The 27,188-nt window shown below is 38.9% G+C and overlaps 1 protein-coding gene across 2 annotated transcripts; it reads left to right on the forward strand.

Annotated features, from left to right (window-relative positions):
* Positions 1-3,972: 3,972 nt before the first annotated feature.
* On the forward strand, positions 3,973-26,343 carry DNA2 (DNA replication helicase/nuclease 2). Of its 2 annotated transcripts, XM_063307550.1 has the most exons (21): positions 3,974-4,119; positions 4,698-4,868; positions 5,745-5,928; positions 6,931-7,073; positions 7,682-7,804; positions 8,685-8,892; positions 10,969-11,086; positions 12,378-12,540; positions 12,714-12,905; positions 13,069-13,299; positions 13,794-13,910; positions 14,004-14,113; positions 15,228-15,337; positions 16,473-16,697; positions 17,749-17,942; positions 18,026-18,115; positions 18,200-18,389; positions 18,945-19,034; positions 21,776-21,958; positions 23,321-23,467; positions 25,527-26,343. In XM_063307550.1, the coding sequence occupies exons 1-21, from the start codon at positions 4,025-4,027 to the stop codon at positions 25,581-25,583; spliced, it is 3,141 nt and encodes a 1,046-aa protein (XP_063163620.1). In that variant the 5' UTR covers positions 3,974-4,024; the 3' UTR covers positions 25,584-26,343. The 2 variants fall into 2 exon arrangements, with proteins under 2 accessions (XP_063163619.1, XP_063163620.1); XM_063307549.1 differs by lacking the exon at positions 25,527-26,343 and having other exon boundaries at positions 3,973-4,119; positions 23,321-24,470.
* The last annotated feature ends 845 nt before the right edge of the window (positions 26,344-27,188 follow it).

Consider the following 27,188-nt stretch of genomic DNA (forward strand, 5'->3'; position numbering starts at 1 on the left):
GGCCAGCCTTCTGAGCATGAAGTTGATCTTGTTCATATACTTACCCTTGAGGCTCTGCAGAGCTTTGGATTTAGAGAAGCTTTCAGGCACTAAGACAGCCCCTCTCAGCCATGCCTTAAAGCATTGTCTTTTCCCAGCCAGCTGCAGCATGATCCCAGGAGCACATGTGGTTAGAGGTGCCACATGTTCATCCCTGCATGTTTGAAGCATCCTTTTGCTTTCAAAATGACGAGGAACCTTCGTTTCAGTCCCATTTAGAAATGCTTAATTGCAGCTTGCTCTGCCAGGTGGGGAGTGGAGGGTGCATTAAAAAGAGAAGTGTCACTACCCATTCGAAGGGTGAGGCTTCAGTCCTGCAGTTACAGCCACTATCTTGACTTTTTTCAATTGATTTGTATTGTTTTGGAGGACCTATTCCGGGTCAGGAGATTTATGCAATCTTTGTAAATGTCTTGCTGATTCTGAGCAGGTGGAAGTAGTTTTACTGGAATCACTTGCCTCTAGAAATGAAAAATTTCTGGAAATTTTAAAGTCACCAACCAATAAAAAGGTGTGTGTGTGCTATAAATGGAACCTTTTACTGATCTTAGTTCACTTTACTATTTTAAGAGCATGCAGTGCAGTCTGTGTAAGCTGATTTACCTGTACAATTATCCTGTTTGTGAAATTTAAAATAAAATCCAATTCCCAATTTTTAAAAAAAAATTCCAGCGTGGGAGCAGTGGAGAAGAAAAAACAAAGAATACGGACCTTTATATTTTTCTCCTCAAACCTTTACATCTCTATACTCCTCCCATTTTCAGTACTTATTAATGAATATTAAGTAGGAGAAGGAATAAACTGATCCTGCAGAATTTGATAATTTTACCCAGAAATCCCTAAAACAAGCAAAGCAAAGCTTACATTAGCATTTTCAAATCATGAAGTACTGCTTACAAATACTGCCACATCACAAAAAGGTAAATTGAAAGTTTTTTTTTTCCCCAAAGCCAATGCCAAATTACAGGATTACTGCTGTGATAAGGGGATCACCAGGTTGGACATGAGAGGTCATCCAGTCCAACCCCCTGCTCAGCGTAGGATCCATTTAAGCATCACTGACAGCCTGTTTGAAGACCTCTAGCAAAGGAGAACTCACCATTTCATGTGCCAGCCTCTTCCACTGGCTTATAGCTTGTTCAGTGTGAGAATCCTCCTGATGAGGCTGCTTCCTTGTAGTTTTAACCTAGTTCCTTTGCAGCAACAGATGAACTTTGTGATCTGCTTAGGGTGTCACCTGGTTGGAAACATACAGACTATAAGAAAACTCCTAAATGTCCATGTCTTGGAGCCGGTGGCGCTGCGGGTTAAACCGCTGAGCTGTCGATCGGAAGGTCGGCGGTTCGAAACCGCGCGGCGGGGTGAGCTCCCGTTGCTCGTCCCAGCTCCTGCACACCAAGCAGTTCGAAAACATGCAAATGTGAGTAGATTAATTGGTACCGCTACGGCGGGAAGGTAACGGCGTTCCGTGAGTCATGCTGGCCACATGACCCGGAAGTGTCCTATGGACAACGCCGGCTCCAAGGCTTTGAAACGGAGATGAGCACCGCCCCCTAGAGTCGGACACGACTGGACTTTACGTCAAGGGAAACCTTTACCTTTACCTTAAGAGTGACAAGTGTTTTACCTGAATTTTAGATTTTTTAGGCTGTAGTCTTTTGTTCATTGTTTAGGTTACAAAATAATATCAATGCTTATTCAATTATGGTTGCTGTTCTGCTAATATACAAATTAATGCAAATCCATCTTTTAAATCACAGAAGCTGATTTCTATATAGTAGTTCCCCTGTAATAGCTGCCTTGTCACTGAAATTGCTTTCTGGATGTACCCCCAGTATATATACTGAATAAATGAATTAATTCAGCTGTTTTGGCTCACAGCAACCCACTGAGTCACAAACTAACTATCCTTTTACCAAAGAGTATTGTGCAAGCCAAGTTCATAGGTAGGAATCACACACAACATCTATATATTTGCCTTTGAGGATCAGAAGGGGTGTGGATGCTAAATCATGCTACCTTTTGGGGAAATTCTGGGGAAGGGCCAAGGGACAAAGTTGTATAAGTTCAAGGTATTCTCTATATCAATGTTTCTTGACCCTGGCAACTTGAAGATGTATGGATTTCAACTCCCAGAATTCCCCAGCAAGCATTGGACTTCAACTGGAATTCTCCGGCCAGCCATATAGAAATTGGAAGGTGGATTTAGGATTTCTAAGGAGTTAAATTCAACAGTCCCCTCCCCCCTCCAAAGTCCCCACTTGCTTGGGACTTTCTGGATACCTGAAAACAAGTGCTTGGTCTGTTCATAGCCTGTGGGATTGGCTTCCTTTTGCTGTAATGATTTGCTTACATTATTTGTTGAATAAAGCACAATTGGGTGGGTTTATGACACGTTAAGCTGTAATTCATGCAGGCTACATCATACCTTGTGATTTAAAAACCACAGTAGCTGGATTCACAAAATATGCTAAGGTGAAAACCGCAGGATAGTTTAGTGGAGCCTTTCTTAAAATGTGGTCTGAGGACACTTGGGGGTCCCCCAAGATCCTCTTGGGGTCTGTGAAATCAAAATTATTTACCAGGTATTAAAGATACTTGAAAGATTTAAAACTGTCATTCTACTCTTTTTTTAATTTGTTAAAAATATAGAGTTTTCTCATGAAAAATGTTTTATGTTAATATCTAGTAGGTTTAATAGTTATTTTTACATGATTCAATAAATCAATGTTCTATAAATGCATCAGTTTTAATTTTTAATGTAAGTATTGATAAATATAACCCATACAAACAATAGCTCTTTTGGGGTCCTCCATAATTTTTAAAAGTGGGAAAGGGTTCTGAAAGCAAAAAGTTTAAGAAACACAGGCTTAGTGTAATATGCGAACCAAGCCTCACCAATTTTCTACGTACAGCAGGTCCCCCGTTTTAAGAACATCCCAGTTCACAGACAACTCCTTGTAAAGAACGGACTGCCATAAAGACTATTATATTAAAAATTTGAGTTAAGTACAATGTTTTGGGCTAAATAATAATACTTTGTATATTATTACGTTTAAGGTGTTTTAGTGTATTTGGAAGTGTTTCTTAAGTGTTTTATATGCATAGAAAGGTAAATTACATACAAATTCGACTTGAGACTTAGGAACAGAACTCGTTCTTAAATTGGGGACTAGTATAGCTCTTAAGTCATGTGGTGTATTGAAAAAACTACAGTACTGTACACTGGTTGGGTTCGTCTAATATGCTAAGCCAGTGTTTCTCAACCTTGGCCCTTTTATGATGTGTGGACTTCAACTCCCAGAATTCCTCAGCCAGCCATACCAGATGGGAATTCTGGGAGTTGAAGTCCACACATCTAAAACAGCCAAGGTTGAGAAACACTGTGCTAAGCCAAGATCAAGTAAGCCACATTGCTGTGCTCTTTCCCTGGCTGTTTTCCCACCACCCACCATGGTTAAGTGAAGTAGCCCAACTGTCTGGGTTCAAGGAAATTCAATTTATTAAATTTAGATGCTGCCCCACTCCCAGCTACTTACTCTGTGCAGCTTACAAGTGGTTAAAAACATTAAAGCAAGAAAGGAACAGCCGAGCTCCACTCCAGATGCGCAACAGAGAGGTATGACTACCAACCCAGGAGGGGTCTGCATCCAGTGGCCTTCTTTTCTAACATCTCCTAGTGGCTTTCCATCCAAGCACCGCACAGGCGGTGGCCCTGAAGCACTGAACGAACCGGCGGGAAGGGAAGGGAAAATCGTTCCTGCCGTCAAAAACCCCTTCCTTCAGCTGCCCGCGGGAGCATCTTCCGAGCAAGCGGCAGCCCCGTTCGCAAGAGGCAGCGACTCCGCCGTCGCAGAGGGATGTGGAACGGCCTCGCCTCTTCCTCCAAAGCGCGCGCAGAGGCGGGAAAGGGAGCTCCTCCTCGACCAGGCCGGGCGAGCGCGGGTTTGGCGGGCTCTCGCAGTCGGGGCGCCTGGGCTTCGGCATGGCGGCAGGGGAGGAGGCCCTGGAGGGGCTGGACGGAGCGACGCTGGAGGAGCTGATGGAAAGAAGCTTCGTGGAGGAGCCGCCGGCGGAAAGGTGGTCGCCTCGGGCTGCGGCTGGAGCTGACGCGCGGTCTTGAGAGCGCCTCGGTGGGGTGGTGGGGTGCGAGGGACCCCCCGGCTTAAAATGCTAAAGGCTCCGTGGTTTGATTGTGGTTTAGATGAGGGTGATAATGTGTGGTACCGTATGGGTGGGCTCAGAGAACCAGCTCGGTTCTTCTGTTTCAAATTATAAGGGATCCCATAGCATTATCCAGATGTCTCTGGTTACCAATGGAGCCAAGTCAGATGATATTAAAATATATATATATCATTAGGCCAGAGATGGCCTGGACGTTGGTTGAAAGTGAAGAACAGCAGTAAATGTAACTGTTCCCTCCTGGGTTTGACCTTTTGGCTGTAACCTGTGATGAGATAGTAGATCTCATTTGAAATCCTATCTCGAATCCTTCTCAAGGGGGCAAAAAAGTCAAGAGGGCAGCTACATCCACAGGACTAGAAACTTTGCCCCTTTTTAATGTGTAGCGACATCCCTGTGGACACCCTGGTCCTTCTGTTAGAAAACGTGTATGGTTATTCCGTTGTATGTGAAACATGTATGCATAATAATTTTAGGCTTCCAAAGAAAATGATTGGCTTCCCGGATACTGTACTCAGCAGAGGTTTGAACAACAGATACTGTGTTGTACACATCCAGGATAACGAAGGGCTTGAGAAACGTCTGACAATCGTTTCTTCTCTGCTTGACGATTCAGACAGAGAGTTGTGCATCCTTCAGGATGACTGGTAAGTGTTGGGCAAATGTAGTAGATGTTACCTGCCAGGTTTCTAACTACATTCAGAACACGAAAAACTACTTTTGTGGTAAATTTCTAAGAATTACAGGAAGAGGGCAGGGAAACATTTTATAGAAACTTTCTAATAGTTCCTATGACATACTTACCCTTGATTAACCCTCCCATTATCTAATTAACTATATTTTGGGGGTGTTTATGCATGCTGGAAATAAGCTAAGCACAAGGGCTGGATTCACACAGCGTAACCCAAAATTACAGCCTAAAATATGATTGATTAGCTGTCTTGTGGTTCAATATGTGAACTCATAAGCAAATTGGAAAAAGTATGATGGTCAGTTCCTTTGACCACCCTTGTAGTATTTATGATACTTAATTTAGTTTTTCATCACTTGGTATTTTTTCATTTTATATCCATGATACACTACCTACACTCTGTCTGCTTTATTTATTATTTCAGTTTATTTGGCTACCCATCTCAAATTCATGATTCTGGGTGGCTAACAACAATTAAAAACATAATAAAACACGTAACTATAAAAACAACACACACACATGAGCAGCTGAGGTAAAAGAACAGAACCACCATCAACAAATCAATATAACCATTGAATGCAGGTAAATCTACACCTTTTATCCAAAGAGCTATCTGATCTTGTTAGGGCTAGCAGTTCTGGACTTCAAAAATCCACATAACCACTAAGTGGGAGCAAAGAGAAAATTCTTTTTACTGTTTATGTGTGGATCAATATGCACATACATAGATGGAGAGGGCGTGGACCATGTACAGAAATCATAGTTCCTTTTCCTTATTTTTCCTTTCATTTCCAAAAATATTTGCTGACTTTATGATCTATCTTTTTTAAAGGATTTCTGTTCCAGTTCAGCCTGGAGATATCATTCACTTAGAAGGAGAGTGCAATTCTGGTATCTGGATAATAAATGCAGATTCAGGATACTTAATTCTGTATCCAGATGTGCTACTTTCTGGCACCACTGTGTCAAAGAGCATTCAGTGCATGAGGAGAGCTGTACTGAGTGAAAAGTTCCGGGTAAGTAAAACAATACTGGGTTTTTGGATTTTTAGAACATCTGTCATGTTTAGTATTTTTTTATCATAAATAAATTACAATTTAGCTAAAAAACGGTGCTGGTTTATTGGTTGGATTCTTTTGCTGGCATTTCAAATGGCATTTAATTGAATGGATGCATCATATATTATTACTTCACAGGTAAACCTATGAGGATAGAGATCTTCTGAATGCTTTTGTTACTTCTGTATACTGTATATTTAAGGGGATAGACCCTGATTCTTTTATAATGCAGTAGAGGCAGGCAGTCCGTTTCATTTGCCAAGACAGCTGAGATTTTGTTGGATTAAAACGTGTGGCAGTCTGTCTTGTCTTGATAACTTTGCGATGTGGCTGCTCTCATATTATTTGTTTAAAAAGAATATATGGGAGTTTATTTTTTAATATGGTTGGGCCAGTAAAAACTCTTTGTGCTCCAATAATCAGCAATAAGGCTCTTAATATTTCTTTCCATGGTAACAAAACAGACATCTTTACATGTGTTTCTTTCCTTATTTCTACTGGACAAGCCAACAACAGCATTATTGGAGACATGTAGATAGCTATATTGGTAAAAATGCACATTCAGATGTTTATTAACCAGTCATTTATAGTCAGAAAGATTGACAAATAGAATAATAGACAAGTTGTAGAAAGATAATATTCAAATAAGAAACAGTCTTTATAATCTTGTAATTTAAGATAGTTTATTCACTCCTTAGTTGTTTTATTTTTTCACTTCCTTTTTGCAATATGTTGTATATTTTTCTAGTCTTAACTTTCCTGGATTATTTCAAGTGTAGCCTTACTCATCTTTACTCAGAAATAAGTTCTCATTGTTTTCAGTGTGTCTTACTAACCAGTAATTGTATAGGTCTGCAGCCTTAGTATGAGCATGGTAAGGGAACCGCAGAATTTTGTAGATTAATTGATATGTAATACACATTTTTGCAAATATTTCCAGAGTGACGTTTTGTTTTACAGAGGTGTGAGCGTAGTTCACGTGCAATGCTGATAGGCACAATTCTACATGAAATTTTCCAGCAAGCAGGAACAAATTTTACTTGGGAGAAACTGAAAGAAATTGCTTTCTCAGCTGTTCATGGACCAAAGTATCTAAAAGAACTGTAAGGAGTTATCAATATACAATTTATTTAAGAACTATATTTTCTTACTTTTAATACTTTGTGGGGACTAGTTTGTGCTGTGTTGTTGTGGATCGCTGTTGTAGTTGACCATGTGAATGCTGTTTCATTAGAACTCAGTATGTGCATTACAGAAAGACGCTGTGAATCAAAGGTTCACTTCATGAAAAAGGTTTTGGTGTGTAATCAGGTTTCCAGCAGAGCAACTCAGTTACCAATTCAGTTTACAATAGTAAAGCATTTTCCTTCTTGTTATTATGACTGGGAATGTATGCCAAAATATTTTTCAGATGTTCACATTTCTATTTCTCCCCCTTTTCTTGATCTGCTATATATTAAGGACCCAGGTCTCCATGTAGTCACCCCAAAACCTTGAGTTCCTTCAGAAATTATTATTAACTGTACTGGGTTTCATTTGAATTGAAAAGGGGCCAGGGCCACAAATTAATTTTATTTAATGAAGTTGTAAATTATTTTGTGGTCTTGGCCCCTTTTCAATTTCTTCTAGGTGACTTTTCACTAAACAATAAAAAGCCCAAGAATCTTTCCTGTCCAGTTTCTAACATCCTTTCCTTCTTTCACTCCTGAAGGTACCAGTTAAATCTGGAGCAAAATGATATAATGCGTGAGATTGATGAATACTTACCATCTTTTATTAAATGGGCAGAAGTCTATACATACAAACACAGCCAAAATGCCATGCAGTTAAAACCGTAAGTAATTGTTAATTGAACAGTAACAGTAATCTTATCACACCTTAAAACAGTGTTTCTCAGTGAGAAGAGTGACATTGTTTTAAATGTTTGCAGGTATCTTTAATATCTGGTAAATAATTTTGATTTCACGGACTCCTGAGAGGGTCTTGGGGGACTCCCAGGGGTCCTCAGACCACATTTTAAGAAAGGCTGCACTAAGCTATCCTGTGGTTTGGTTGTTAGCATATTGTGTGAATCCAGCTATTGTGCTTTTTAAATCATGAGGTATGATGTGGCCTGCATGTATTATAGCTTAATGTGTCATAAACCTACTGAACTGTGCTTTATTCTTTAATTATAAATTATGTAAGCAAATCACAACAGCAAAATCACTACAGTGCTATACAAAATGTTACGCTTCTATTATATCACCTGAACTATCCAGAGACAACACATTTTCAAGCTTCTATTATTGGTAGTTTTGCAGACATTGTAGGAGAGCTATGTTTCATAGTCAAAAACCAGAAGGAATTTGCTTGCATCTTTTTCAGACTCTTCCTATTTTTGCTGTGACTTTCGGAAAAGGCTGGTTCTGTTTGCTGAAGTGCTGAAGTATTTATGCAGATGTGTTTTTATATTTAGGAGTTAAACACAGACAAATAATAGCCTACGTTGTTTAGATGCATTCTGTTAAAAGTAATATAACTGCCCAGAGTCCCCCTTTTTAGGGAGAGATGGGCGGTGATAGAAATTGGGAAATTAATTAATTAATTAATTCAGCCTTCTGTTGAAGGAGGAATGCAAGTCTCTCCAGGAATTTAATTGTTCTTCATTATATACCTCAGGAAATGTATAGGTTAACAATTTCAATTAACATATACAATTTGTTTTGTGATAGGCTAAGAGATAAGTCCTGTTATACCATCAAAGTTACAGAAATCCTGGATGTTGAAGAGAATATCTGGTGTCCCAGGGTTGGCTTGAAGGGCAAGATTGATGTTACAGCTGGAGTAACCATTCATGAAAGATCTAAAACTCAGACCAGAATAATGCCGCTGGAGCTTAAAAGTGGAAAGGAGTCTAACTCTGTTGAGCATAGGAGTCAGGTACACTGGAATATATATGGAATCTAAAGAATTCTAAATAAAGAAAATCTAAAGAAAATGAATACATTAAAAAAGTAGTTGGAACAGTGCACTGCAGCACAGTTTTATAATATTTTTATTGCAGCTGGTGTAATGGATGATCCTCCACTGACTACTCTTGAAACAGCCTCTGATTTTCAGAAGGAGGAGTCCACATCAAGTGGTTAGGGCAAATTTGGCAGAATATTCCTTCTGCCAAATAGAATAGCTTATATTCTATGGTGATGTTACAAAATAACACTACTGCTCTGCCAATATTGCATCTGTTCAGCAGACCTGTGCTGGGATGTTAAAAAGCTTTTATAATCACCTGTTTGCAAGCCTTAGCTTAGTGCTCTGTTGTTTGGAAAAATCAAGAAGTTTTTGCTTCTGTATAAAAGGTATCTCCTGCATTTTCCTTGTTAAAAGCAATTGTAAAGCAGGGAAATTGTTGGAAATTTGGCACCTCTGAAGAATATCAGATTATGGAAGGAATCCATGGTCCAGGAGCAGCCTATTATAACTTAATTGCAAATCATTTTGTAGATAATCTCTTTCTTCTGCTCTGGATTGAATGGCACTTTATTTCCATGATTCCCTTAAATTCCCTTTGGTCTTAATAGTTGAAGTTATTGAGAAGAGAGCCAGGAAATTTCACCTGATGTTCTCAGCAAGATATTAAGAGAGAACTGTGCCATATATAACAGCCAGCTAGTGCAGACTGTTTGACATAATGGTTAGAACATCTTTTAGGTAGGGATGTTCCTTGTAACTATGAAGATGGTGGCAACTTTTTAAGAAAACTAAGTTTGGATGATAAGCTAGTCTTTGATCTGATTTATTGGGCAAGGTAATAGCTGGACAGCTTTTAATGCTTACACAATCCATTTTACTAAAGTTATGGGTGGAAAGTTGGGTGCCGATCCCTTGTGGTTAACCTTGGGAATTGTAGCATAGAACTATCTAGAGCAGTGTTTCTCAACCTTGGCAACTTTAAGATGTGTGGACTTCAACTCCCAGAATTCCCCAGCCAGCTATGCATGGCTGGCTGGGGAATTCTGGGAGTTGAAGTCCACACATCTTAAAGTTGCCAAGGTTGAGAAACACTGCTCTAGAAAGCCAAAGGTTTGCTGCTCATGATCTGGGTCAGAATTATACAGACTGATAGTTGCATGCCTCTTCCCTAGTTTTGTATGAAGGCCCTTGAGCAGTTGTTGCCAACTTTTGTAGGCACGCCATTGTCCTCGCCTGCTTTTTCTCTATTGATGCCATCCATATCTCCTTCCTCTTCTGCTCAGCAGTGGTGTATCTAGGACCAAAGGGTAAGGAAGATAATGGCCTGTGACCTTGTCTTATTCCCCTGTAGCTACAGGGAACAGCCAAAGCAAAGTTCCCCCTATTTGCCATTGCCACCCCCTTCCTGCCAGTTATCTAGAAGTCTGTCTTCTGCTGTTGCTGCCTCCTCCCTGTTTGGTTGCCATGTATCTAGCCAGTACCTGCAGTGTAACTTCCTCTCTCATCTGCATCAAGATGATGGTTTCCTGCCTATCCTAAGCATGTGTCAAATAGGCAAGCCCTCTGGTTCCCAAGTGGGGCTATGAGTCCATCTACTTATTCATCAGTTGTAAATAGTGGCGCTTCTCTGATTTGCAAGCCACAGCCATTTGCCCGCCTATTTGCTCCAAGAATAAAAAAGAGGCCATTTTCATACAAGGCTTTTCATGCAAGACGAAGGAAGTTAAATGGGCGGGTCTGCATAAGTCACCAGGAATCATTTTTGGCCAGAAGACAACTTTACATGTTTTCATCTATGCAATGAGGGGCCATCATCTGATGCAATTGTATGTGACTGTTACTGGGGTTAGAATTTACTTCCCTCTGCATTTGATGATCTTAGGATGGTCACATGCCAGAAGAGTATTTTTATGTTCACCGAAATAGCATATTGAATGACTACAGCTTTTAAAGTTCTTTCTCAGTAAACTAAAATGTTGCAAGTATCTTCAGTTTGTTTCTATGGTTAATTTTTGGTTTTAATTGTTCTAAATATCTTTTCAGGTAGTTTTGTATTCCTTACTGTGTCAAGCAAGGCGAGTTGATCCCGAAGGTGGATTTCTCTTGTATTTGAAAACTGGCAATATGATTCCTGTAGCAGGAAGTCGTATGGATAGGAGAGGTAACTTTTGTGCTTGCAAAAATATGTACATGGGAGTATAGTTACAATATTTTCTCCCCCATCTTTCCATTGTAGTGCCTTCATAGTGGCTATTGTGTATTAATGTGTCTTATGCCAAAAAACAAAACAGACTCTGAACCCAGTTATAAAAGGAAATACATTTTTAAACTTCCAACACATGGTATGCGAACAAAACACATATAATGATGTAGCAGAGAAAATGGAGTAGACACCTTCTTAAGAGCTTTTAATGGGTATGGTTGGAGGGGGCTTTAAACAGATTCCAGGACAACCTGCAGTTTTGAGACCTCAGGTTGCTTATCCCTAGACAACCCAAGATTAGTTGGGTTGTATTCGCACTGTCTATCACAATTCTGAGTCAGAATCGGATTGAAGTGCATTATGTGGCAGCTGGAAATATCTAAAGCTGTGGCCCTATTAGGCAATGACATTTCCGAGTATCTTCTTCTTTTCCGTCCTTTAATGCTTGATGTTGTCCTCTTTAAGATGTTGCTCATTTGCTCAGTTGCAAGGCATTTTGATCAAAAGCAAATATAATTTTATGTGTAATGTGAAGAACTTACTTGTTTATTGAATTGTTTAGCAATGCTTGTAGGCTGCCTGAATCCTGATGAACTCTGGGTGGTGAATAGAGCTATAGAAAAAAACACCTAGTACAAATTATTAAAAAGCCTGTGATCAGTTTCCCCAATCAACTAGGGCTAAAAGCACATTGAAATAACATAGTTTTTACCTGCTTGATAAATGCAAGAGAGAGGACTGAGCGTATCTCTGGGGGAAGAGTGTTCCAGAGTGTGGGGGCTACTAGATAGAAGGCCTGTTCCCTAGTCTGCACCCTGTGTACCTCTCAAGATGGGGGTATTCTAACAGGCCCTCTCTAGGTGTTTGTACCAGATGGGAAGATTCAGTTTTGGCAAGGGATCCTGAGATATCAGAGGAGTGTGCCTGCTGTGCTTTAAAGGTAACGATCAGTACTTTGAATTGGGCCCAGAAGCCTACTGGCCACCAGTCCAGCAACCTTACAGGGGGCGTTCTGTATCCTGCATCTGTCAAGATTGTCCCACCAGCCCCCAGAAGTATATTCAATAAAGAGGCTGATTTGAGGTATGTTGGAAATGTATTTAATAGTTTGTTCATTTTCAGGTGAATGCGGGGAATGAATTCATAGGGCTAATCCATGTCCTGGAATATGCTAAGTGCCCAAGTTCTCCTGTATTTTTTTTCGTGCACTTTGAGTGTCTGAACCTGTTTCTGTTTTTCTCCTTTGCAGAACTGATTAAACTAAGAAATCAGTTGGCCTTCTATTTAATTCACGACACGTGTAAATCTGCTACAGGAAACAAGACCCAGCTTGCCTCTCTACCCACTTTGATTAATGATAGTCAAACATGTAGCTATTGCTCTCAGAAGCAGAACTGTATGCTTTATAGTAGGTAAGTTTCTTTTAAAGAGGTTATTTGAAGGTGTGCCTTAGTTCAAAATAGTTGACACCATAATTTTAAGGCTCATTCTTCGTTTGGTTTAAGGAAACATGTAATAGAGGGTTGAAGCAGAAATCACATGACCTAGATTTTTTCAGCAGGACTCATGTTCAGTTGTGTTTCAGGGCTGTAGAACAACAGAAAGATGTCTTAATTCCTCTGGATATGGTGGCTGCTGCTGAAAAAGAGACCCGGCATTTGAAGCCTTCTCACTTGGAATATTTCCATCTCTGGTATCTAATGCTAACTTTGGAGTCACAGTATAAAGATGGGAAAAAAGGGTGTAAAAATATATGGATGATGTCTGCTGCAGAAAGGTAAGACGAAGAATAAAACAGGGATTGGCAGTGAATTTTGTAAGCTCATTTATAAACTTCATTTTACACACTAGAGTAAGAAGGAGAAAATGCTATAGGCTGGCTTTTTCCCTAATGGAAGAAATCCAAAACTGCTCTTATTCTTTGTTCTTGATGTTTGTAGAGAAAAACATGGGGACTGCACTGGAAATATGATCAGAATGGGAAAGGTGATAAAAGTTGCAGATGGACAGTATCTACACTGCTTCCAGCGTAGAGATGATTGTGCGCCAATTGCAACCTTGATGGCTGGGGACAGAGTTGTTCTAAGTGGCGAAGACAGCAGTTTGCTTGGCTTATCTACCGGCTATATTCAGGAGGTCAACAGAACCAAAATTTCCTGCTTGTTGGATAGGTATTGATTGCATCGTATTGCTTGCATTTATATTTCACCCACTGAGAGTTCAGAAAAGCAGACATAAAAGCAACATTTTCTAATTACAAAAGAAGATTGCATGTGTCCTGTTAATAAACAGTGATATTTCTGTTTACTGTGACACTGGCAGATCTTCCTAAGTATATAGGTTCTTGCATATTTGCCTTACTGAAAGCTGTATTTGTGTGGTTTTAATTAAGCTAGTTCTTGGGCTTCAGTGTGAATTGCCACTGAGATTAGAAAAGGCTGTTTCATAAGTATCAATACTGGTTGTACTTGACACTTTATGCAGTTTTGCCAAAATGGACATGTTTGTGTGTTAGGGTGAGATGTGTTCCTGGTGAGAAATGGGGCTTGTATAGATGCCACTGTATCATAGTTGAAATGGCCATTAGATTTAAAATACATCCTCTGTATGGGCAGGAGGTATTTGAACTTCTGGAATTTTACTGGTTCTGTTTAATGTATTTCAGGAACTTATCTCATCTCCCTGGGGATACGGTATATAGATTAGATCATGAGGAAGGAGCACTTGGCACAGATGCCCCCTTAGCAAATCTTTCTAAATTAATGGAAAATACTCCTGCCAGGTATTTTTCTGGTCTTTATTTCCACAAGTAACATTACTCTTAGAAATATTTCCAGATGTGACTATTTCATCCTCTCTCTCTCTCCTCTTTCAGCGAAAAGCTTCGTAACTTAATAATAGACTTCTACAAGCCACAGTTCGTTCAATACTTGAGTTCTGTCCTTCCTCCAGAAGCGAAGGAGACTGTTGCAAACATTCTGAAAGGTACAGGGGACAAAAGTTTAAAGGAAAAAAAACTCTGGTAGTAGTTAAGTAAAAGTCTGACATTTCCAGAGCAGTAAATTAATGTCTTCCAGCTGAAAATTTAGTTGCAAATCCTTGTGACAAAAATATATCAGAATCTTTACATCTTCAACAATAGGCTCAGTGCACAAACTATACCAATTACACTTCGTGCAGTAATATTCATAATCAGGCGTATCTTAAAGAATTGTCAGGGCTTACAGTGTCACACTATTGAAAAGCTATTCAGGGAATTAGTGGCAGACCTAGAATTTGAAATTCCAAGTTCATCTACCAGTGATTGTAATTCTTATGAATACTATATGAAGAAGGGTAGTTTTCTGTGCTGGCATAAAGTCTTTTAAGTGTATTAGTATACAGAATTTTCTGGGCTGAAGCAGCACTTAGAATTTCTCGTAAACAGCCAACTGTTGCCCAGTTTCTTTATGGTGGTTTACATTTTCTCCTCCTTTTTCAATTTTTAGGATTTAGTGTTCAGATGTAAAGTAACTGCAAATAAGCCCACAGGTATTTCTCCAACTGATACTAGCTGGCAAGCACTTTTTTACTAGTGGAACAACCCAAGCATTTTTTTTAATGAGCATTTACTGAAAATATAAGTGTCGGAAAAACGAACAGAAGTAACTTTTAATTTACAAATTTGTCTTTGCATGGAACAAGTATTACTTGTACCACACGTGAGTGATTACGAGACCCTGAATGTTGAAGACAGCAGTGAATTAGTTCCAGGTTCAGTTCTTGGGTAACAGAAAGAAAGTCTGGGGGCTCACTATTAGGGTAAACCATTTATTAGGTAAATGGTTTTCCTTGGTTCCCCCGCAGACATGCCTGTTCTAGCTGAACGTTTGTGTCTACTTATTTGGGAAATGACATACTGTATTCAATGGAACTGAGTAAACATACATAGGATTAGACTGAAGTACATTTTCCCTGTATGTGGAACAAAGACTAAATGGACTTTTAATGGTAATGTTCTAACATGGGTATCCAAACACTTGTTTATAGAGAAGAAGTAAGTACAATTTTAGTTAACATGCAGAGTTAATGACTTTTGCCTTTGTCTGGTAAATCCAAGGCTTGAATAAACCCCAGAAACAAGCAATGAAACAAGTTCTTCTTTCAAAGGATTACACCCTTATTGTTGGTATGCCTGGAACAGGAAAGACGACGACGATATGTGCTTTGGTAAGGCTTTGTATAAGACTGTAGCTTTGAAGCAGGATTAGCAATTGCCCCTTTGTTTAAAAGTTTGACCCAATGTTAAGGTAAATTTGATAAAATCCTGTTAATGAAATTGTAGCTTCCAAAACATGAAGATTGTTTACCAAAACAAACCAGGATGTGATGATATTCTTAATGTGGACATTATTTATGATATTGGTTGAAGCAATGAATTCTTGACAATTAAATCATTGAAAATCTCAGAGCTGTATACCTCCAGCGTGTATGAATTCAGTAGCTACTTAGTATTTTACCAATAGGGGTGTTCAGAACCCTCTCCACTAAGGCAATTCCAAAAACATGTCAGGGCATATAGGCTAGCTGCCTCCTGTTGGCATAAATGCACCTAAACCCCATAATCTTCATTGTCTTCATCAGAATGGACAATCCAATCCCAGGGTGTCATGTGGCTTTTAATTCCGGGTTTTTTTTTTTGGCCTTCAGAGCCATCTCTAACTATAGCTGCTGAAAACTAATGACATAGTGTTTTTGTCACTTTAAGATGGAAAACAATAAATAAGCCCTAAAATAGGTTTAATATACAGGTAGTCCTCCTTAGCAACACAGTTGGGACCAGCAACTCCGTGTGTGAAGTTACTTTTTCATCACTGTTGTAACTGTGGTCACTAAATGAGGCAGTTGCTAAATGAGGACTACCTGTATTTAGTAGGTATTCCCCTACCCTCCACCTGATATGCATTGTAACCTGCCCACTGCAATCACTGCTGTTGACTATTGATCATCCCTGAACTACAGTGCATAGAACCCCTTCCCTTACATGCCAGAGACATGAATACAGAGTTCATGCTTTAACCTAGGTTTCCTACAGTGTGGAGGAAATCTGTATGTCAAGTGTTGATTTCTGCGCATGCTGCACATGTGCATGGCAGTAAGTGAGAAATGTCCAGGGATGGACTAGGGTGAGATTGACTGGTAGAGTTCTGTAGACTTTCTTGAAAGAAACATTTTCTGAATGTAAGAGGTGATGCCTTCTGATCTGCTGTCATCTTATCTGGGGTGGGGTGGGAATCAGGGCGGGAGAACTAAGGTAAAAATACTGATTGAAATGGCTTTTTTGGTTGTCTTTCCCACATTTTAGGTCCGGATCCTTTATGCTTGTGGCTTCAGCGTTCTCTTAACTAGTTTTACCCACACGGCGGTTGACAATATCCTTCTAAAGTTAGCAAAGTTCAGAGTAGGATTTTTGCGGCTGGGAAGAGCTCAGAAGGTTCATCCAGACATAAAGAGGTTTACAGAAGAAGAGATCTGCCGATCAAAGTGTATTAAAACTGTGGCTCACTTGGAGGAGCTGTACCAAAGTCAAGTAAGGAGAATGACTTTCAGGCGTCTAGCCTTCCAAAAAAATCTCTGCCAGGAAGTTTGTGCTGGTGATGACATTGATTAATGTTTTAATTTCATTATGCTTATGTTCTAGTTAAGAGGTCCTATCAGTTTTAATCAAATTAACAAGAAAGATGCATTCATGTTTTTCAAGAAAGGTGTTGCATCTCTTGAGTTTGTTTTATATTATGCAGACATACATGATTGTACAAAGGGGCTTTGTTAGCCATGGCTCCATTCTGCATGGTTTCACTGCTTAAGAGAATAAATCTCAGTATCCAAGATTTTGATGTATCTGCAGTTTGGGGGCTGTTTTTTCTTCCTTTACGCATATGCAAAAGGGGGATACAGTAGATTTGCCCACTCATAAACTACATTTCTCAAGTTCTTGGGATCTATAGTATTGTTATCCACAGTTGCTGTGCTGGAAAAGAATCCCTGCAAATAACAAGCCACATTTGGGCTCTGTAATTGGGAAACTTTGCCACCAGGTGGTGCAAATTTTAACATGGAACCTGTTCGCTTAGGGAGGATCTGCATGTGAGATAATAAATGTATGTTCCTGAGGATCTAAGGAGATTAGAATTGTCTGAAGAATGCAGAGGTTGGCCAGCCTGTGATATTCTACAACATGAAAAGGAATTCTCAGATTTCATTACCAACAAATTTATGGCATCTTACCATTTAAATTTCCGTAAACTCCAGGACTAATGAATGATTGCAGAGAAAGACTTACCTTTCATCTTCAGCTCTGATCAACTTTGCTTCCCTGCCACCAATTTACTTAAAAGATAGGTAGGAAAAGAGGTAGTTATATAGACAGCTTGAATAATAAATTAAATTTGGCTTCATCCCAAATTCTGAGAGCAGAGAGACATCAAGTTAAGAACTGCATTTAATAACTTGTATAGGGTGCGCGATCTTGCATTGTTTGAACTTGAATGGATGCATTTTTGATTCAGTGTTGAAATGTCTTTTTAAAAAAGAGATCTATTCATGTTAAAATATAATCATCCTTTCTCATCTTTTTCTAGCCAGTCATTGCAACAACATGCATGGGAATAAACCATCCGATCTTCACTCGTAAATGTTTTGACTTCTGCATAGTGGATGAGGCTTCTCAGATTAGCCAGCCCATCTGCCTTGGCCCACTTTTCTATTCACTTCGGTTTGTGCTGGTGGGAGACCATCAGCAGTTGCCTCCACTTGTGCAAAATCCAGAAGCAAGGTAGGCAGGAAGAGATGCTACAGGAATTTATACTGGTTGTTAGCAATGCTATGTGCAAGCCACTGACTGAACTGTTATTGCAGAGAACTTGGCATGAGTGAAAGTTTGTTCAAAAGACTGGAACAAAACAAGAACGCTGTTGTGCATCTGACTGTCCAGTACCGAATGAACAGGTGGGTAAGAATGTAACTGTTGTTTCACTGTACAACATGAGTGGTCAAATCTGACTTTTTTTTTTTCATTTTAAATCCCTTTAGTAAAATTATGTCATTGAGTAACAAGCTGGTGTATGACGGTAAACTGGAATGTGGCTCTGAAAAGGTGTCCAAAGCTGTAATTGATTTGCCAAACTTAAAAAAACTGAAATTGGAAGAGTATTCTTCAGAAACGTGGCTAAAAGAAACACTTGATCCAAATAATCCTGTTTGTTTCCTTAATACAGAAAAGGTAACTTTTATTGGGCCTCTCTTCTCATCAAAACAAAACAATTTGATGTGGGGTTTTGTTCTGTTTCTCAGGAAATTGAAGCTGCGAAATTAATGTGAGGAGGCTTCTCGGAGTTGGCTGTAACTTCCGTCACCCACGAATGGCGGGGACCATATGGTGTTGCCTCTTCGAGCAAGGCAGAGTGCCCCGTGCCTCCCCTGCCTTGCGTCCAGGGCAAAGCTCTTTCTTACCCCAACAGCCTTATCAGTTCCTTTTGCTCTCTTCCTTCTGGGAACCTCTATCCTATCCTTTTCCTATTCCATTTTCCTTGATAGATTGAATTTTATTTACCCCCTTTTTCTCCCTTGAAAACAGTTCAGTTAAAAGTGGATTGAAAATGTCCAAATGTTCAATTCCAATTCTGGCATTACTGTAAAGTTTGTCCCCTTTGGCCTAATTAAATAATCTACATGCAGCAGTTTTTGATATTGCTCAATCTAGTCTTTCTAAACTAACAAGCAGCTTGCAATTTGCGGTGCTGTGGATTTAGATATATGGTATTGGTCTTTAATCCAGGTTGCAGCCCCAGAACAGACGGAAAAAGGTGGTATAAGTAACATGACTGAAGCCAGATTGGTATTCTTCCTCACGTCCATGTTTTTAAAGGTATTTCTCTTTTATTTAACACTGGAGATTTTATTTAAATGTTCTTGAAAAAGGATATGCTTTTTACCATTACTTAGAATATGTATCTTGAAATACTTGTTAAATAAAGAGGTATACAGGTAGTCTTCACTTACTGACTGCCTAGTTCAGTGTCCAAAGTTACACCAGCACTGAAAAAGAAGAACTTATGGCTGTTGCGGCGCCCCTGCAGTCATGTGATTGTGATTCAGGCGCTTGGCAACCAGAATGCCTTTACGATGGTTGCAGTGTCCTGTGGTCCAGTGATTGCCCTTTGTGACCTTCCCTGCCAGCTTCTGACAAGCAAAGTCAACGGGGCAGTCGCAAGTCATGTCACGTGACATGCTCAATGACCTGTGGTGATTCACTTAATGACAGCAGCTGAAATGACGTAATTCTAGGGCAGTTACGTAGTGTTTCACTCTATGACCGTGTTGCTTAGCAATGGAATTGCTGGTCCCAATTGCGTTTGGTAAGTGAAGACTACCTGTACTTACTTGAGGCAGCTGCTTTTGTGGCCTCTGTTCAGGACAGATGGTTTGGAGGGTTAGAAGGGAGCCTCTTTTGAATGGTCTTCTGCTGCTTTCCTCCTGCCTCTTCTGCAGGCTGCAGAGCAGAGACTTGCAGAGGTTGTGCTGTAAATGCCATATAGCTGCTGCTTTTGCCAAGGGCTGCCCACAGACAACACAACCAAATCCCAACCCTTCTCTGTTAATAACATCTTCCTTTTTAAGGTTTGCAGCCTATAATGAGAATAGAAAGGTACATCTAGACTCTTTAGAAAGAATCGATGTGTTTATATTCCTAGCTCAGGTGGGAAGATCTCTTGGAATGTTCACAAAGTATTTTTCGGAATTTTATTAAGGAATTGCATCAGTGCCTTGCGAACTTTGTCAGGTGGCACTTTTGACTCTTCTGCATTCACAAGTATATTATTGTGGTGGCTAGAACTACAAGAGAAGTGATCATTTATTCATTTAATTAAGAATTAAATTTATGAATTGCACCTTTTTCTTCCTAGGATTCTGTTGGGTTGTCCAAAAGTCATATTTAAATTTATTTTTAAAAAAATTACAAAAAAAGGATAAACATTCAGAATGTATAATTTAAAAATAGGGAGAAAAAAAACACAAGCTTGGCTGCTTTCTTTGAAATAACTCAGTGAAAGAGCTCATCTCACTTCTCTTGAATAGCTCGCATGGGCTCTTGAAAAGAGTCAGGAGATTTGGAAGAGGGGGGTCCTTCAGATAGCCTGCCCTCCCTCTGTTTTGGGGGTGTGCCTGTGATTGGTGATTTATGCCTGCAGGCTGGGTTTGTCCCTTGGAATCCATCCCACCTGAAATCCAAGCTTCTAATTTCCTCTAGCAACAAGTGGTTAAAAATCTGTTTTGTTTGCAGAATAACCGGCAATTTGTTCTTATTTGCTGGGGTGAGGTAGAATGATAGCAAGAATGCAGTTTGCCTTCTCTTCCTGCGGGGAACCAGCTTTTTTTCCTCTTCCTTCCCATTGAAAGTATCATTCCGTTTGTTGGGGTGCAGGGGAGAGAGGTTGATATCTAGATGCAGATAAAGCATCTGAAAGCTTAATCTGCTTCTTTTAGGAGCCTTCAGGTGGAAAAAGGGGCTCACCTCTGGTTTAAGGCATAGTAGATTAACCTCCACGTTATCTAGAACTAAAATAGAAGTCACTGAAGTTTCACGACTGGGGGTGTAATGTTCACAAAGTGCAGTCCTTGCACTGCATTTTGTTCTTAGTAGAAAGCACTATGCAAGAGTTCAAAAACACTTTGAAAGAACAGCTTCAGATTTTGCACAAACACAGCACTACAAGCTGCTGCTTCAAGAGTTGCATTGACTTTAATGAGTGGATTCTTTAAAGCAGCAGGATCTTGTTTTTTCCAGCTTGCACAGAAGTCAGTTTGCTTTAATGAATGGCAAGGAGGTGCTGTGTGTTACAAAGCACAGGTTCCGGATGATTTTCGAAGAACTTATACCTATGCCTGTATACCCCAGTAAATATAAATATAAATATTTATCTTGAGATACTTTTCAACAAAAATACATTTCTGTGATGAATAAGCTAAAACGTTTATGTGAGGAAAATATACAAATAATTAATGTTATTAGGATGAGTGGGCATAGTTTTTGTAGCCAGAGGGCACATTTTATTTCCTTAACTTATTTCAGTTGCAAGGAATAAGGGAATGATGTCAGAAAGAAGTGGGCTGGCAATTTCAGATCTTCTATTATTATTTTTTCCCCAGTTACAGATTAAATTAGCTAATGGGAAGCTTAAGAAATCTCAATTATTGCTTTTTTTTTTTAATGGCAGTAACTTGTGCTGCCATAGTTAGCAGTACAACCTGTGGACCTCACATTGCTCACCACAGCTTTAGGAGAAGATAAAAGCAGAAGGTGGACTGAAGATATCTAAGAATAAATGTTGCATTAAAATCAAAACTATCCATTAAATATCAGTTAGTAGCTACCATCTTGCATTAAGTAACTTTAAACTGTAAAGCTTCAGATCTAGAGGGCATTAGAAGAGGAAATGTTCATTAAGCCTATTGTATCATCAATGGACAGAACCAATAGGATATGATCCTTTTAAAGCATTTCTATACTTTGTCTTTCCTAAAATTCCTAAAGGGATTATTGCTAGAATGTATTCTGCCATAGCCACGTGGGATTCTATAGTTTAACACTGGGATTACTTTTTTTAGGCTGGTTGTAAACCATCAGATATTGGAGTCATATCTCCATATAGACATCAGTTGAAGATAATTACTGACTTGATGGCAAGCTCGTACATCAACGATGTAGAAGTAAATACAGTGGACAGATACCAGGGGAGAGATAAGAGTGTAATTATAGTGTCCTTTGCAAGAAACAACGTGCATGGGAATGTGAGTAAACACTATAGAATCATATCCTTGTTCATAGTTCAAGCATTTTAGATTTGTTGTCCAGTTCAACATTTAACTTATGTACAGTGCAGTGCTTAAAAGATGCGTGTGCTAGTAGGTAGGATAGAGGGCAAAGGTGGAGCAGTAATTAGTACAGGATATTCTTTTTTTTCTTTTTTACAAGAAATCTAGTCTGGATCTTACTATGAGAAGGCCCTGTTCTTGATCAGGGCTGGTTTTTATTTTGGTTATTTTCTTGTAGCTAAGATTCCCAGGTTTTCTTCTCCTTGCTTGAAGAGTCCATATGTACAGAAGTCTGCTTTGCATGCTAGCCAAATGCATAGTGGGTAAGACTGTATGGCAAGTAGGTGTAACCCTACTAACCTCATCCGTGTGTGTTTCTGTATCAACACCCTGTACATCAGAGATGCTTTCCTTTGGTTGTAAGCTGGCAAAGCAAATTGAAAGAAAATTCAGCATGCCACTTTCATCTGCAGTGGTGCTTGACCTTAGAAATAAAACAGATAGAAATGTTAGCTGGATATAAAACTTTTAAGAATAGGCACAATAGGACAGATGAAAAAGTAAAACACAGTTAAGGGAGAAAAAAAACTGAAAAGAAAACAAAAAATTGGGAGGGAGTTATGTGCTCTGTATATGCACTAATGTGTATGATAACATCACGTAATCTCAAGAATGAATATAGTCGTTTAAAACATCTATATTCAGTATTTCTACCCAGAAAAACATTTGTACAAATGAAGATAATTCATAGAAAAACCATTAATATGCTAAAGATTTGACCAGATTTGAATACATTTATCTTGAATTGTAAGGATTTTCAAAATAATTTGTATCAATTTTTCAGCAAATGCCCACATTTTTAAATAAGAGTGATCCTGTACCTTCATTTTAATTGTTTAGAATTAATGAATTTAAGAGATCACAGGAGGAATCCAAGCATACACGCATGAAATATGGACACTAAATCAACAGCAGGATTCATTATGGAAGAATGTTGGGTGATTTTCCTAATTTCTTTACAACTTTTCACCAACATAGCTCATCACTTTTAGCATCAAAAGTTGGCAATATGTAAAAAAGTTGCTTACATTTGATTAACTCTATAAAAATTACAATCTGTGATGTGTTAGAAGAGTGGAGTGCCACTTGTGCTTGAAGAGTTTTAAATAATATGGAAGAAATCATACTGATTTTAAATGAAGCAGATGGTCACCATTCTTCAGGTGTTAAGGTTATCATTGATGAGATCTATGCAAAGGAATGATTGTACTCGACTCATTTAAAACTAATTGAGAACTTGTGAGCACACCTTGTGCTTCCCTTTTTTTAAAATAATAGGTTGGAGAACTTCTGAAGGATTGGAGACGTCTTAATGTTGCCATTACAAGAGCCAAACATAAGTTAGTTATGCTGGGCTGTGTGCCATCCCTGTGTCTCTATCCTCCTCTAAAGAAATTACTTCATCATTTGAAGACTGAAGCCATGATATCCTTTCTTTTTCATTTACATATATTCCGTTTTTGGCCAAACTGCTTAGATTAAGACTTTTCAGACCTCCTAAATGAAGATGAAAAGATTTAAAATGTTATTAAACTTAAATCTGTTTAAGGTAATCCAAGCATTATACTGTAGCCAAACTAGTCTAAGAAGGACAAGGTTGCTTCTTTATCACTTTCATTTAAAGAAAATGAAACCAGATTTTGAAATTTTCTTTGCAGCTCTGAATTAGGGGTGAACATCCAATGGAAAAATAATTTAGCTCCAAGCTTGGAGCACGATAGTCCTGCTTGGTATCTTCGCTCAGAACATTTGAAGTGAGTTGCGTTCTGGTGGGACAAAATTTGAAATATTTTAAGTATTTAGCCATAAGGAACAATGGGACTCAGCCCTTGGAAAGTATGGGAATTTTATCCCTTGATCCCTTATATTTTTTGTCTCAGAACCTCAAAAGTAGGGGAAGTGGTTGTCTGTTTTGAATGTTGTCTGCTATCCCCCTACATAAACATTAGCTAAATGGATAATGTTTTCCTAAAATCACCTCTCTGGAGCTGCTGGTGTTTTGGGAAGTGAGGGGAAGGTTAGCCATTAGTCTAATGGGAAGAAGTTGATCTTGATGAAGACCAGATGCTCCACCAAATCATTGTCCAAATGTAAGCAGTAGGGTGCTGTCACATAACTTGCCCTGGATCACACTATTCTTAGGACACTACTGTAGTTGGTGAGTGTATGGCACATGCTGGGAAATTATTGTTGGGCCAAGTCATCCACCTAATACAGAAATGGAATCATTGGTTTGCCTTCCTTGGCTTGCTAGGATAGTGCGAAATGCCTGTGGAAGGAGCTGAGGATGCTCCATTATTAACCAGAAAACCTCCAGTATTACTTAATACAAGAGATGGGATGAGGTGCTACACAGGGAACAGACTTACCAATGATGTCAGTTTCTAAGTTGGTCTTAGATACAGCACCATTTTGGACCGTTGCTTCATGAACCCACCTTCCACCACTCCTCCCATCAACTACCTCCAGTGAATGGCAATTGGGATGAAAGCTGCTTGCCACTTAATAATATTTCCTTGCTTTCCTGGCTGGAAGGAAATGTTAACCCAGCTGAGGAAACGCCCATTTTGAAGTGAAACACTCATTGCTCATGCTTAAGATAAGACTTTGATAAGGAAAGACTGCATCTGCACTTAAACCCCTCTTTCCATCTATGGAGACAATTTTAGCATTGTCTGCTCATTCCCCTGGAGTCTTTAGTTCACTGTTAAATGTTGTAGAAACTGGATTTAGATAGATGCTGAACTGATGCAAACACTGCAGGTACTGATAATAACAGTGAACGTGTGGTTTATATTCATCCGAAAAGTATGCAGGCCAGGGCTTTCTTACTTATTTGTGTGTCTTTTTTTAAGTTAATGACACTTTTTAAACTTGATGGGAAATTAATGGTTTTGAGATACTTCCTCTTCATCTCCACAATCTGCTTCATTTTACAGGTAGTCTTCACTTACCAGCTACAATTGGGGCCTGCAGTTCCATCACTAAGTGGCATGGTTGTAAAGTGAAATGTCACATGACCATGCCCAACTTACGACCGCAGTTTGTCAGTCACAGGTGCAGTCATTAAATGAACCACTTGTGGTCATTAAGTGCGACATCAAGTGACCGTGATGTGTAACTTCCTGCTGGCTTCCCCATTGACTTTGCTTGTCGGAAGCCAGCTGTGAAGGTTCCAAATGGCGTTCATGTGACCACAGGACACTGCAACCATCATAAATGCATGATGGTTGCCAAATGCTTGAATCAAGATTGTGGGGATGCCGTGATGGCTGCAACTTCGAGGACTAGTTGTAAGTCTCCTTTTTCAGTGCAGTCGCTGAAAAGTGGTCAGTAAGCAAGGACTATCTGTACAGTGTATGACTCAAAATATGAGATGGTGTAAAGTCAGATACCTAAATCTTACACTAGTTAAGCATTAAAACCTGACACAATTTTCATAGTACTTGAACTAAAAAAACATATTTTCCTTAATGTTTCTTACATTTTCAGTATTCCTTTAGGAGCATATGAACATGTTTTACATTGTAAGCTCCTGTGACAAACAGACATTGAGGAGAAAATCTTCACCAATATGAAGCTGATACACTGAATTCTGCCAGAAGGTGCTAAACTAGATTATTATTTTAATTCCAGCTTGTTGTTTTACACACTAATGACGTCTTACATAGAAATTTGGGCATTTTAAAAATAGAACTTTAAGGATTGTTATAGTATGTCTGTCTATATTTTTTCCCATTCTGGAGAATTGTATCTACTTATTTGATCTACTTGAGCATTTTGAATTCCATTGATCAAGTTGATTTTGTGCTCACAAGTGTGAGCTGCTTTACCTCTGTGTACACAAATCTTAAAGTGTGGAGATTACAAACTGGTGCTCTTCCTTCACTTCTTACTTTAGTTTGCAGTATAAATTGACCCCAAACATCTACTGTTAAAATTGGTATGTAAATATCCTAGGAAGTCTTTCTCTGTGCCATAACCATTCAATAAACTTTCCAGAGGTTTTTCTTTCAAAGCTTGATCCCCACTTAAATATGATTTTTTCATATGTTAAAAATTTATTCTCCTAATAGGAAATGTTGGTATTTGTATGCAATTTCAATGATGCAATTTTAGTAAGAAAGGATGTTTGAAATGCCTTTTTCTTTTCTAATGTTGACATAATTTTTTTAGAAATAGAACTGTATACCTCAAGCTTATTGCACGTTCTAATGCCATTTACTGAAGTAGTGTACAAATTCAATTTTATCTGTGTGGAAATATATCTTGTAAAAAGCACACTAAAGGAATAAACTACCTCTTGGATGATATTTTTAACTTTCCTTTGGACTTGATTTGTGGTATCAGCTACAATAGCTCCTAACTGCACTTAAATCAAATTCTTTTCTACATACGTTTCTGTAATTTTTTTTACCTGAGGTATGTAACATACTTAAATTTTCATCTGTTTTTGTAGTATGTGTAATAAAATTAATGTGATATATACATATATATTTGCAATATTGGTATGAGTATCTCAATTAAATATATTAATTTCATTTTCATCTGCCATTAAACCGTAGCAGCCTTCCAAACTCTTGTTTAAAAATAGCCCAAAGGCACTCCTAATGAATGGAAATACAACATAAAATCTTTTTTGTAACTGAATCCATTCTTTGTGTCCTTTGATTTGGTTGAGGAGCTACAGATGACTGAAAGAGATACATGTGGGTCGTTAGGCGAGCAAAGTTTGTGGGTAGGCGATTTTTGCACCCTTTTTATAAATTTAGATATATCTGGACTGCATTCTCTCTTCAAGGAAGATTCGAGAGCAAATCCAAGAAAATCTTCACAAAAACACATATTCTAATAAAAATATCTGAAATCAAACAGTATATATAAATGTATTTTAAAAAGACAATTCAGTTTTCATATTTTTTTGCCTGAATGTAAGACTGCATTAATTAATTAATTATCCCACCTTTATTATTTCTATAAATAACTCAAGACAGCAAACATACCTAATACTCCTCCCTCCTCCTCTTTTCCCGACAGCAACCCTGCGAGGTGAGTTGGGCTGAGCCAGAGCGACTGGCCCAAGGTCACCCAGCCAGCTTTCAGGCCTAAGGCGGCACTAGAACTCACAGCCTCCTGGTTTCTAGCC

Source organism: Candoia aspera, chromosome 6 (assembly GCF_035149785.1).
Source record: "Candoia aspera isolate rCanAsp1 chromosome 6, rCanAsp1.hap2, whole genome shotgun sequence".
NCBI lineage: Eukaryota > Metazoa > Chordata > Lepidosauria > Squamata > Boidae > Candoia > Candoia aspera.